The 13,984-nt window shown below is 45.7% G+C and overlaps 1 protein-coding gene across 1 annotated transcript; it reads right to left on the reverse strand.

The window, feature by feature from the left end:
• Window positions 1-12,560: 12,560 nt before the first annotated feature.
• On the reverse strand, window positions 12,561-13,620 carry VC83_06886 (uncharacterized protein; the record flags this gene model as incomplete). The annotated part of the gene is made up of 4 exons (XM_024470471.1): window positions 12,561-12,946; window positions 13,000-13,171; window positions 13,229-13,296; window positions 13,362-13,620. The coding sequence occupies 4 exons, from the start codon at window positions 13,618-13,620 to the stop codon at window positions 12,561-12,563; spliced, it is 885 nt and encodes a 294-aa protein (XP_024322078.1).
• Between the last annotated feature and the right edge of the window lie 364 nt (window positions 13,621-13,984).

Consider the following 13,984-nt stretch of genomic DNA (forward strand, 5'->3'; position numbering starts at 1 on the left):
TCCATACAAGCTCAAACCAGCCACGAATGACTTCTGGATCTTCGCACTTAGCCCTCTGGTAGTCGTATTTTCGCTGGAAGCATGTCCGGAGCTCTACATGGTGCTTAACAAAGTTTGAAGCCCAACGTGACCCGACGCGTGGCGCGTCGGGTGTTGCAAGTAGTCGATTTGCAAGTAGTCGATTTGCCATATCTTCAACAATAGACAACTGAGGAGGGAACCCTTTAGCAGCTAAGTCAAGTATATACTGAACAAGAACTGATTCCTCTAGGTTACTTAATTTCCGTAAGTTGGCTTGGATATCGCGTCGTGAAGGTACGCCTTGTAAACGGTGACGTAGCTTGCGGTGGTCTACGGAATAGATCCTAGCTGCAACTCGAAGGCGCAAATTTGGGTCGCTTTGCATAGCTTGGATAGCTAGCACTAATTTGCTTTCATCATTTTTATGGCGCATGTTTTGTTGTGGAGGAATTTAACATTTAGTTGGGGGGGATGGTCACCGCATGATTTTGGCACTTTCGCTTGTTTGGCACTTTCGTTATACATGCACGTTAGACTTAATAGATTAGTAATAACGTGGTTGTACACCGAGTCGTGAATGTCACCGAGTCGTGAAACTTTTTTATACCCACCACTGTAAGGTATAATTAAACAACCACAACATGTATTAAAACTAAAACTATTTAGAATCTGATGAGCTAAGTACTTCTATGACCTCCTGACAAGTTCGTGCATTATGGCCAGCCCCCCCGCAAGTGCCACAATGTCGTACACCTGGTTGCCCCTCATTCCTACCAACCCCTCCAGAGCGCTTCTCGCGATTTATTTGCTCCGTAACTGCCCTTTGGGACAAATCATCATGTGCATCCCCTACAGAAAGTGCACACCCTTGACGGACACGAGACTTTTTAGCCCTCCAGCGTTTGCTAAGAGCTTCGTTTGCTGCTCGAAGGGTGCGGACTTCAGCTGACAGTAAAGTCATTTCATGTGCCAAAATCTCTGTCCCTTTAGCTAATGCAGTAACAGTAGCAAAAATGGGGGTGCAATGCGATTTTTAACTAGAGTAGTCTGTGAGAGAGCATCTATTGGGTTGCGAGGCGTTTGAGAAACCCAAGGATCAGCATCTATAGAGGGGGGTCCTGTAGGTGTAGGAGTCCGCAACTTGACGTCTAGCTTTGAAATGATTACTTGCGGATCAAAGGGCACTAAACCAGCTCCGCGAAATCCAGCTTTGGCATTTTGAGTTGTTATTGACTGGTTATAAGCTGCGTGGAAAGCTATAAAAAACTCAACCTTTGTAATATGGTTTATATGAGCCTTAATAAAGGTCTCAATTTGACGCCCATACATGCGTTTAAGAACACTAAAGCACCCAACATCAAGTGGCTGAGTTAGGTGAGACGAGTGAGGAGGTAGACAGAGAGTTATGATGTTGTTTGCTTTGCAATATTCCTGAAACGCAGCTGATTCGTGACTTTCATGCCCGTCTAAAACCAACATCCGATATGGTCCTTTTGCACGACTGCAAGTATGTTTATCGAAATGATGAAGCCATTCTAGACCTGTCTCGTTGTTGGTCCATCCATTGCTTGTTGGTTTAATTACCCAATTGTGAGGAAGGCCGCCTTCAGTATACCAACTTGAAAGGTGACATTTCCCTTGAACTATTACAAACGGAGGGATACTCCCGCCTTCAGCATTCACACAAACAATTGCTGTAGCCCATTCCCGATTGCCAGGCTGAACTGCCTTGCCTCTGCCACGTCGATCGGCGCGTGTAACAACTAAAGCTGAGCTAATAACGCCCATCATGAAGCCCGTCTCGTCAAAGTTGTAGAAATCGCAGTCTTGGATGCCGTACTTTGCTCTCATGTTCTGCACAAGTTGAAACCACGCTCCAATAAGCTCAGGATCTTCGCACAAGGCTCTTTGAAAGTCATAAACGCGATTAAAACGCGTCTTTAACTCGGGGCGGCGTTGTATAAATCGATATGCCCACCGCGTCCCAACGTGCTTTCCCCCACGCGATTCAAGGATATAATTTGCCATATCCTCCACACTAGCAGGCCGAGGTGCAAATCCTCTTGCATCCATATCCAATATATTTCGAATAATCACTTCCTCTTCTAGCTCAGTCAATTTATGACTATTGGCTTTGGTTTCGCGTCGAGAAGGTCGGCCGGCCATTCTATCAGTAAGCGTAGAATAAGGCACTTTATATAGTATTGATGCAGACCTGCGATTAAGCGATTTACATGTTTGAAGAGCCTCAATAGCTAGAATGATTCGCGCTTCTTGGGTTTGGATTTCCATTGGTAGTTGTGGAGGAAACGCGTGTTGAAGTTCGTAGGTAGCTAAGTAGGGAAAAGTTCACGACTCGGTGACATTCACGACTCGGTGTACAACCACGTTAAACTAATAATATAAGTTATATATTTACACCAATGTAGTTCACAAGCGACCGGTCATCCCAAGCAATTTGTCTTGGCATCGTACATTTGACTTTATATCTAAATAACTTTTTTTTTAAGCATGACATTCGTATGAAGAGACTGCAAATGAGTACAATTTGAGGAACACATTCTGGAAGAGAAAGGGGAAATGCAAGCATTAGAAGTACACTAACGCCTACACCTTAAAGCAAAATGAAGAAAAGAAGGAACACTAGTTTCACAACCATTAGAATATGGCGAATATGAGGGTTTTTCCTTAGATGATTCACAAAACTATGAGTACTCAGCAGTAGGACACTAGCGAGTGACATACAGAGGCCTAGTATGAACTAGCTATGCGCCACAAAGGGTGGCATGCAGCTCTTTGTGGTTGCTAACATACAACAGCAAGACCTCTAAGCTATGATAGACTTAGGAGCAACAGGCAACTTTATGACAAAGAAAGTAGCAGACACATATGGTTTTAGAACGCAACTAAAAACTGACCAATACCCATTAAGGGTGTAGATAGAGAGCCCAACTCAACTAACAATGGAATGGTAACCTACAAGATGGTCCCATTAGAAATGGTTATGCTACATGGACACAAGGAAACGATATAGTTTGATATCATACACATGGACAATCATGTATGCATCCTTAGTTGCTGTGGCTTAAGAAACACAATAACCAAATATTTGAACAATACGTCTAGCTCTGCTTCTGACATCTAATATGTTAGTCCGAACGATAGGACTCTTTCCTTCCATAATAGGTATTGCATGATCCCCTGGGCGTTTAGGAAGCGCCTCTTCCTTAGGGCCTTCCTAGAATAACTGCTTGTATTCCTTATACTCCACCGGTATACTTGTCAGGAATGGTGCCTAGGCTAGGTCACTAGGCTCTGTAGAGGTTTCACATGCCTCACGTCAGAATGCCAGGGTGTCCTATTGCTAGTTGGTTATGAATTTCTTGTGAGCACTTTCTGGAACCTAACGCGTCAGCTATTGGTATCATAATCCATATGAGAGCAACCATTTGTTCAGATACTTCTCGCATTACTAGACTCTATTATGATAGTATAAGAGCCAGTAAGAGGTCGTGAGCAAGATCGAAACCTGGTGCATTTTTTGACAGTGACACATCCTGGCCTAAGAAGCAGCCTCCACTAAACCTCAATGTCGACTTCTTTTGAAAGGTAATCTCCCAATTCAGAGCCGTCTTTGTCTGCCTTACGGAGCCCAGCTTCTCGTCACCCTGTCGAATGTCGTGATGAGCGAGAACTCTCCCCAGCCCCAAACTTCACAAAGTTCGTTCTGTGACTTTGGGTCATATTGTGCTGAGTCCTTTATATCAGACCGATCTGTCAAGAGTATGGCACGGCCGCATAAATTCGAGTATGACTCCTGGCGGAAAAATCACGCTGGTTTGGACTTGGATAACTTGATGTATTCGAGGATGGGGAGAACGCACCAAATGAAGGTCAACAATAAGATGCGTGATTCGTGGTTGACCAGTTCCGATTTCCCTCCTCAGAGCTCTTCTGGATCTATGCTCGCTGGTATATTTTGGCTCTGATACGTATCTGAAAAAGGGCAGTATTGTAGATTGGTGGGCTGATAGCCTCGTTTCTCCAAATATCCTCGTCGCTGTTGTTCTTGCGTCCATCGTTTTCGACGGCTAGGCTACTCCGCCGTGTTCCCATGCGCATCTTGGGTCTCGGGCCCTGGTCGATATCCGCTCTCGCAACAGCTCCATAACTGCCTTGGCTCCAGTCAGCGACAGGCTCATTTTATCGGATGCGTATGTGGCGATGTCATTGAATAAACAGAAATAAAAGCCACTTGGCTCAAAACTTGCACAGTAGCTGAAACCTGCCTATTGTGAGATTGAGAAGAGATAAATAGATGCTCAGAATTTGGGACCGCGACGTAGACTTGGCGGGTATGGGATCCCAACGGCTGGTGGAAAGAGCCGCCATCAGAGCGCGCGTCTAAACGCGTAAATTCCTAATATTCCTGAAAAATCTCTCAAAACTCACAGGCCAAAAGCCTACATGAGAAAACCTCCTTCAGACAGTATCCCAAAGCATCTCCAACTCTGGCTAAGCCTCCCTCAAAAGCGTCACCGAAAGGCCCAAGTCGAGATGAAGGCGCATGCGGAATCTTAATGGCATATGGCTATGTGCACAACGCAAGAAACAAAGTTGAAGCCTGTAGCGGTTTTGCCAAGCATACCAGATCCCCCCCGGTCTCCCCATTTGCCTGTCCAACGACCCCAAGCTATGAGCCAACCCCGAAACCTTTCGTCTATTATGGCTAACCAAGATCTGACACAGGACACTCTGGAGGATACCTGGCTGATCAAAAACAATCCTCTCCCTCTTCCGAATTCGACTATACCTCGCCGACAATGCTTCCCTGCCAGTTGTCGCAGCTTCGGACACGCGCAAGACAAATTTGAGTACGTCTCGTTGAATACGTCAGCAGGATCGATGCGGGTGTGAGTTGTACAATGTTGACTGCGGCTTGGGGACCTCCACCCCATGCCGGAAGTTGCTAGTCGGGTTGATCATGGAGGACTGCGATATATGTATGGAATGAGAGGAAGATAAACCTGCACACATCAAAACAACGCCATCGCTGGACAAAGTTCGGGCATAGCCTTCAATTATATATGTTTTTGTCCAGAAATATACAGCTCCAACACACATCTTCTAGAATCCACAGTACCCAGGGTCTCCCAACACCCCAGATATAACACCAGGCTCTCGTTCACTTTTCCAGTTTACTGTAAGAGATGGAATTGATACTGCCCAAATTCGGCATTTCTGATCCAACGTGTGTCAAAATTTGCTCCCACAACCAGCTCATTCATTGCTACTATACCCACACCGCCCGTCCACCGCCACCTTAGCCGTCACAATGCCATGGTTCAGAAATAACACCAGACCAGACGTGGGCCGACCGTGTTGCCATTCTTCCCCCAGCCGCCCTCCATCCCCGGCCTGGTCCCGGTGCCCGGCCCCGGCCTCTGGTATGCTTGCGTAGGTATACACGATCTAGACACCCGGCCCCTTGTCGAGGCAGTTACCATCAGGGGCGCTGTCGAGACAGATATCGAGAGCTGCTGCATGAGTGTAGCTGAGAGTATCGTCGAAAGCTTCGCCAAGGGATTCAAACTCAGAGAGAGAGTGGAATAAGGCCAGATATAGACACGGACATGTCAAACTATTCGTCGACTCGGCAGAGGCACAGATCAGCACAGCTTCTTATTATCGAGGAGATGACCTACCACTCATCTAGAACAGCTACATCATTGTATGTAGAGTAATATTGGAGGTTAGACGGGTGGCCAAATAGTAAATGCCAAATGCGACATACCAGCGGGGGTATTTTGTTGGTCGTTTGGGGCTGGGGCCGTGGTGGCCTGTATACGGGGCCTAAGAGTATTGCGAATCCCCAGCCTTAACTAGAGATCGATCTGTTGGCGATGATCCTCTTTTGAGACAATAGGTTTGCGGGCCTCTGGAACTGGGGGGGGTGTGGGAGGCGACAGGACCCTGGCGAACTGTTTCATCAGAGTTTTGGGTTCTGTTGCCATTAGACGGGGGTAGGCGAAGGATTGGGCAAGAGATGGATGCTGGGAATGACGAAGAAGAAAGGATACGAAATATATTGCAGCGATGCGCTCGGGTTGGCGTCTATTTTGCACTGCCGCCATAACAAGCAGCCGCGAGGTTGCAGAATCGGGGTTCTGAAAATGCGAGACTGAGGAAATGGCGGGGTTGAATAAATGCGGGGTAGAGACCCCGCATTTACCCCGCATTTATTCCTGCCAGTCTAACAAACAGCACAGAGGCTCGTCTGACTACATGTACTTAAACCTACCTGTCGTCGTCCCGGCTTCCTTCCAACAGCAAACTTTCATGGCAATGCTACTGCATATCCTATAAGCATATAACCGTATCACGTCAAAGAAACAGCTCCAAAACAGTTTGGAAGGGAGTTTAGAACATCCTTCGCCTCGCTAGCGGGGGACAGGCTTGGAGGGGACTCAAACCTGGTGGGGAAGGGGAGGAGATACTGGTATCATCAAGAAGATGGGCACCTGAGTTTTGTTTTGTATGCTTAGTGTTTTGTCATTTCCCATATGTATCTTCTTATAGAAGAATAGTAGCGATGGAGGCATCCTGCCCGATGTCACCTAGAATAATCGCCCGTACTGTTTCTTGCCATCCAATCCCTCAACCCTCAACCCTGGCTTAGTTTATCATCCCCCCTCTAATGATGAGCAAACCTCGCAATATGCTAGAGCTATCTCTAGACTGTTTCATTCTCCATTCTGCAGCTTCTAAATAGTGTCTTTACATAAGCTGTCTTGAAGTTGCGCAGTTTGGATTTTGTCTAGAATACTTGCTTCCTATAGGTGGACTGGTGCGAGTTGGATGTCTTGATTTACGTTAGAATTTTCAAATTTCCTTATCTCTTGGAGGTCTAGATGGAGTCTCTCGAGTGGTAGCAGGGTTTGAAGTTGTTGTTTTTGGCGGTCATCTTCTTCGTTCCATTCTGGTCTATCTCCTGGTCTTTAAGTTAATGCATCTGCTTTTCTGTTCTGTTTCTTAAGTCAATATATAATTTGAAAGTTAAAACTTGACAGAAACTCAGCCCATCGAGCTTGCCTTCGAGTAAGCTTCTTTGTTGTAATGAAGTATTCAAGACTATTGTTACATTTCCCCTACCTTCCAAGTAATCTAAGTTTGTGTGTGCCGACCTCCTGTAACCCACGTCTCATTTGTCCATAGAATCCTGTTGCAGGAATTGTAGGAGTGGCATCATAGGACTAGCGCAGGATTGGCGTAGCCGGAGCCCTGAGCGACCCCACTAAAATAGTTCTTAGATTACCTCAACTGTAGACTCTTAGAACTTCAATTAATCAACAACTTGTCTACCAATCAACACTTCCAAACCAGTGACTATGTGTTACAAATCCTATTCTAATTGTTCTGTGTCCAAACCTTATGTGTAATGGCCTATGCAAGTTGCTTTAGTCGATTTGTCTCAGAGATAATAGGCTTTCTCATAGCAATCCCTTAATAATTATTAGACTATAGTAGTAAAATAGAGGAGATACTTATGTCTATTATACCCTCTTATAGAGAGAGCATGCTATAGTACAAGCCGTGAGCATGGAATATTAAGAATTCATATTATATCTACATATGGCATATGCCTATTTGTACGAGATGAGCCTATAAACTCAATAACCTCCTGAACCTGCTCATCTGATAGAATAAGTGGCCTACCTAAACACTTCTTTAGAGTTGGAGGGCCCTGGCAAGCATACCATGCCTGTCGCTCTAAGCAGCCTATATAGTGTGCTATTTGTTTGAACTCCCAATCTAGGGAGCGTAGTATGGCACAATGGAGCTGGTCATCACGAGTAAGGTGAGGCATTATAGTTATAGAAAGAGTAGAAATTTCCTGTTACGGCTAAGTGCTAGTGCTATGGCTAGTGCTTATGGCTGCAACCTCATGTGATGGATAACATTGGATAACATGGATATTATGTTATCCATGTTCTCCACAGATATCCCTTTGGCACGGCGCCACTATATAAGTAGATAGTATTTCCTTAGATAGGAGCTTCGTGCTCAACTCAATATAGTATTCTTTACAATACTGTAACATGTTACTTGGAAAGCCTTTGTGTCTAATCCCCTGCCTCCTCTGTCAAGTCAACCTTACGTAAGAAACCTCCGTGTCTTCTATCATTTAGAAGTCAGCATTACATTTCCTACATACAAAATACTATAAGGATAATTTTGACACATTTACAGGTACAAACAAACCCATGCGTACCCATGCTCCCCCCCCTGCCCAAGCCCCACTTTTCCCATAACCCACTCACAAAACTTATGAACATTACCTCTGTATATACCACCTTTAGAAGGTCTGACAAAACTTAGACTGGCATTGCTATTCCCTTGACTTCTGGTCTCCATGCTTCGAAGCATCTGATGATGGCGAGTAACTCCTTGTCATAGATTTCGTAATTGCATTCTGCAGGTGCAATCTTTTTTGAGAAGAATGCAACTAGATGTAGGATTCCCTTGTCATCTTTCTGTAACAGTACCCTAGAGGAAATAAAATCTAAGGCATCAGCTTCAACATAGGCTGTCTTCTCTCTATCGAAATGTCGTAAGACTGGGGCTTCTGTGACAGTCTTTTTCAGAAGTGTGAATGCTTCCTGACATGCTTCTGTCCATTCAAAGACATGGTCTTTTTTCGTTAAGTTGACGAGTGGTTTCATGATGTTTGAATAATTCTTGATAAACCTTCGATAGAATACACAGAATCTGATAAGCGTGTCCCGTAATGATTTTGGTGTTTTCCAATCGAGTATAGTGTTCACCTTTCCAGGATCCATGCGAATTCCATTAACTCCAATGATGAGTCCTAAGAATTTTGTCTCTTGAACAAAGAATTCGCATTTTGCTTGTAGTCCTGCTTCTCAAAGCTTTTGCAGAACCATTTTGACATTCTTAACATGTTCCTCCTTACTTGTGCTATAGACGAGAAAATCATCCATGTATGCAGTGATGAATTTGTTTATATATTCCATTAATGTTTAATGTTTCATTCATATATTGTTGGAATGTTGCTGGGCCATTGGTAAGTCCAAATGGGAGAACTTTGTATTTGTATGATCCAAATCAAGTTTTGAATGTTGTCAGATCTTCCTCCTCCTCTGTCTGCATGCGAATTCGAATCAATCTTTGTAAGATATTTGGCACCCGTGATTTGAGCCAATGTTTCATCAATGAGAGGAAGTGGGTATGAGTCTTTCCTTGTGATTGCATTTAGTTTGCGATAGTCTATGCAAAATCGAAGTCCACCTCCTGGTTTGCATACAAATAACACAGGCTTGGCAAATGGTGCTTTGCTAGCTTCAATGAACCCTTTGGTAAGATTGTCCTCCACGTATTTTTTCACAAAATCAAGCTCTTCTTGAGACACGTTATAGAGTGGTGCATGCCCTAGTTTCGAGTTCCCTTCTAACACAATGTGATGGTCTGCATATCTGTGAGGCGGGAGCTTGTCTGCAGCCTGTTTTGAGAACACATCGAGATATTTATGGAACTCCTTTAGAGGATCAGTTTTGGGTTGATTTCTTTCATTTCTGTAAGGATGCCTGTCCCTCAGTGACAGAAAGGATGTGAGTCGGGCAGGTTACGGTCACGTGATAAGAGTAAAGGCAGGTTAGCCGAGTCGGACCCGTTTTGGGTACTTAAGGAGATTGACCCAACGGGGGGTTCCTCTCCCTCAGTGACGGAAGGTATCTGAGTCGGACAAGTCACGGTCACGTGGTGAGAGTGGAGGCAGGTTAGCCAAGTCGGACCCGTTTCGGGTACTTAAGGAGATTGACCCAACAGGGGTTCCTCTCTTCATCTTTTTTGTATCCTTCGTAGTAGACCTATAGGATAGCATCCGTTTAGCCTCTGGCTCGCATATGCTATTACTGTGAGCTGGGTGCCCTGTGTCCTTACAGTTTCCCCCTTTGCTTGTTTAGCGAGTATATCTTTAAATATTGAATTGTGTAACGTACATGTATAGCGAAAGCGCCAAACAAGCGAAAGCGCCAAAATTATCTACCCTCACGACAAACATTGCGATAAATCTACCACAACATTAGAAATCAATTGAAACTACTCGGAGTCCTCTTCCTCAGAGGTGTCTATTACAATCTGACACGTGCGCGCATTGTGCCCAGTCTCACCACACTTGCCACAGCGACGGGCACGGGTTTCTTCCCTTGGCTTCCGACCACGGCTTGCCCTTATTTCCTGCTCTACCTGCTGCACAACATCCCTCTCATCCTGTAGCTCTTGCGCCCCTTGTTGACTAAGTGATCCTCCTTGCTGTAGTCGTGTTTTCCTAGCTCTCCGGCGCTTGCTTAGTACTTCATTTGCCTGTCGTAGGTTTTGGTTCTCTCCCTTTAGCAGTGCTAATTGATGCATTATTTGCGATGCACCCTTTGTAAACTGGTCAACAGCTGCATAGATTGAGGTTGGAGAGCTATTTTGATGGCGTGAAATCCGAGTTTTAATAAATGTAGACTGTGACATAGCTTCAATTGGGTTGTTTGGTGTCTGAGAAACCCAAGGTTGAGCAGTACCTGGGCGGGAGCTTGGAGGCGTTGGTGTCCTTAACTTAAGATCAAGTGTAGATATCACTCTCTCAGGGTCAAATGGAAGAAGCCCTGCCCCTCGGAACCCGCCTCAAATGTTACTTTCCGTCATTGTAGTGTTAAATGCAGCGTGGAAGGCAGGAAAGAAGTCATCCTTTGTAATATGAGAAATATGAGCCTGCATCATATCTTCAATTTGCAGACCATAGGCCTGCTTTAACGGGCCGAAACAGCCAACATCAAGTGGCTGGAGTAGATGAGAAGAGTGAGCAGGCATACAAAGCGTAATAATATTGTGTTCCTTGCAGTACTCCTCAAACTCATCTGAGTGGTGGCTCTCATGACCATCAAGGACTAACAAGCGATAACCACCAACACTCCGGGCCTTTGTATGCTTCTCAAAGTGCTGAATCCAATCCATGCCTCTCTCGTTTGTAGTCCAGCCATTTTCAGTAACAGAAATCACCCAATCGCTTGAAAATCCACTATTCTCATACCAAGATGTAAGGTGGTTTTTGCCTGCAACAATGATAAATGGTGGTACTGCCCAACCTTGAGAACTAACGCCTTGGATAACTGTAACCCATTCCCGATTACCAGGCTGTACCTTCTTTGCTTTTGCCCGCCCGTCTGAGCTTGTTACAACCATAGCAGTTGAGATAACGCCCATCATAAACCCAGTCTCATCAAAGTTGTAGATATCTGCTTCATCGATACCATATTTCGCAATTGTGTTACGCACAAGCTCAAACCAGCCATTAATAACTTCTGGATCTTCGCACTTAGCCCTCTGGTAGTCGTATTTGCGCTGAAAGCGTGTCTGGAGCTCTACACGCCGCTTAACAAAGTTTGAAGCCCAACGCGACCCAACGCGTGACGCGTCGCGTGTTGCAAGTAGTCGACTTGCCATATCTTCAACAACAGACAGCCGAGGAGGAAACCCTTTGGCAGCTAGGTCGAGTATATACTGAACAAGGACGGACTCCTCTAGGTTAGTTAATTTCCGTGAGTTGGCTTGGATATCGCGTCGTAAAGGTACACCTTCTAGACGACGACCTAGCTTGCGGTGGTCCACAGAATAGATCCTAGCAGCAACTCGAAGGCGTAACTTTGGGTCGCTTTGCATAGCCTGGATAGCTAGCACTAATTGGCTTTCATCGTTTTTATGGGGCATGTTTTGTTGTTGAGGAATTTAACATTTAGTTGGGGGGTTTGGTCACCGCATCATTTTGGCGCTTTCGCTTGTTTGGCGCTTTCGCTATACATGTACGTTAGTGATGTTGCTGGTTTCTAAGATGAAGATATTGCTAGGCGAAAGATCGGGGTGGCGGATGGTTAGGGCATTCAGACCTTCTCCGTTAGGAACGAGGTGAGGAGCGACCTTCAGATAACCGGCTAGATATTTTACTTGGACTTGTGGATCTACTTGGTAAAATTCCGTATAGAGTGGCTCGCGCGGGTATCGTTTTTCGCTGAATTTCTAGAGCCACCTGGTCTCCCTCTCGCCAATTGCTGTCAACAGTTCTATGCTACTCTGCCCTATAATTTGCTTGGCCAGCTAGGGTGAAGCAGCGCGGCTATAAGTACCTACAAGGCCCATGATTTACGGCAAGCTTATGTCGGTTTTGGTACCACTATAGATAGTTGACGGCCCTACGCAGAACTTGGCCCTAGATGTAACGCCAGCACCATCTGGAATGTCCACACTCTTCTCATCTGCGCCTAAGAAATATTTGAAGCACAGGCTCCCACTGGCAGGAAACTGTACTCCGAACAGTATACGCTCCACTTCCACAATCTTTCCACAACGGCCATCCTTCCTGAAGGTCATACTCTGCCATGTCTCCGATAATTCTCTCCCCGGAACCCGCTCCATGACAATATATTCGGAGCCAACCTCATTAGATGCTGATGAATCCTAATCAAAAACTTAGGGTATCAGAACCCCTCGAGGCCGGAGGAATTCCATTGTTGCAACCTCGCTGGCGACACCATACCCACGAGGAATGGTACAAGGATAAGGAAGTCGCGCGACAGCCTTCGATCCATCCCTGAAGCTTGCCTCAAAAACTCGATACGATCCTCCCTCTGCAATCTTTGTAAAGAGGGTAATATCATCGATAGTGCTGGACCGAGTTGGCAACGACTTGGCATAAAGCGTTTATGTTGAAGTGGGAGCTCGGTTGGGGAGTTAGATGTGGGTTCAGAGTCGGCGTGGCTCCTAAAGTCCAGGGGGTTGACGTAGTCTCCGCTAAAGAGGTCCTTGTGCAGGGGGAGTGGAGCGCCGCTTTGGATAGCACAGCCTGCGAGGATAGTGATGAAGTCTAATGGCGGTTAGTATTATATGTTTTCCGTCACTAGCTAAGGTCAGGCTTACAGTTTGATAGGTATGTTTGGTCGCCTTGTCGGATACAATCCTTGCATCTATTTATTATTACCTCCGACGGAAGCGTGTTCGGGCAGTAATCGTATGTGGTAATATTGGGAGATAGGCCTTGGTATTGGAGATTGCCCTGGAAGGGTTCGCATGCCCGACTTGTGAGACACGGCTAACGAATTTATCAGTATATGCAGTAGGAGATCCAAGGTTCGACAAAAAAGCTCACTGTATTCTGCACACTCGAGTTGCCCGGAAACCCCCACATACAACTACTCATTGCATAGCGAAGGTTATCTTTGAAATTACAAGTCAGCACTGAGACATCCATCTACACGAGAGAGTGATAGAAGGATGCTTACAGAGTACCCATTTCAGGTCTGTATCTCCCGTTTTGGGGTCCATCGCAGTGCTTGCCATTTGGCACGATATGCATTTCGAGAATACCTGGCCTTTGGCCGTGTTCAAATCTGCTTGGGTGCAGAGGATCTCAGAGTTTGTCGTCGACGTAACATCTCCACATAGCGACGCACATGGCGACGATGGAACTGTTCGTATGGCTGCGCTCTGTCCGACGAATCCAGCTGCCACTATCGCCGTCGACGGAATGAAAAGACGCATGGCTAAAATATCAAATGGGTATCTAACCCGAATTCTTGGCTCTAACGAGGCCCTTTTCAGAGTGACCGGCACGACAATCATGTTGCACCGATCCGAATACTGTTGAAACCCGATGATAGTGTTGCCGAGTTTCTCCAAGATGTTCAGCGTCAAGCTTATGAGATTGCTCCATTTGAGCGGACTGGTCTTCGAAGAATCCGCTTAACTGGCCCTAGTTAGCAGAGCCGGGCAATAAATTGAAATAAGTTAAATCTCGTAAGCTTACAGCCATCTCCCAGACGTGTAGTTATAAAACGGATGGTATTGTCGTTGATGTACACGTGCTTTGCCTGGCAATCCGCCACGCTGCTCTTCCTTGATTGAT

Source organism: Pseudogymnoascus destructans (genome assembly GCF_001641265.1).
Source record: "Pseudogymnoascus destructans isolate 20631-21 unplaced genomic scaffold scaffold_17, whole genome shotgun sequence".
NCBI lineage: Eukaryota > Fungi > Ascomycota > Leotiomycetes > Thelebolales > Thelebolaceae > Pseudogymnoascus > Pseudogymnoascus destructans.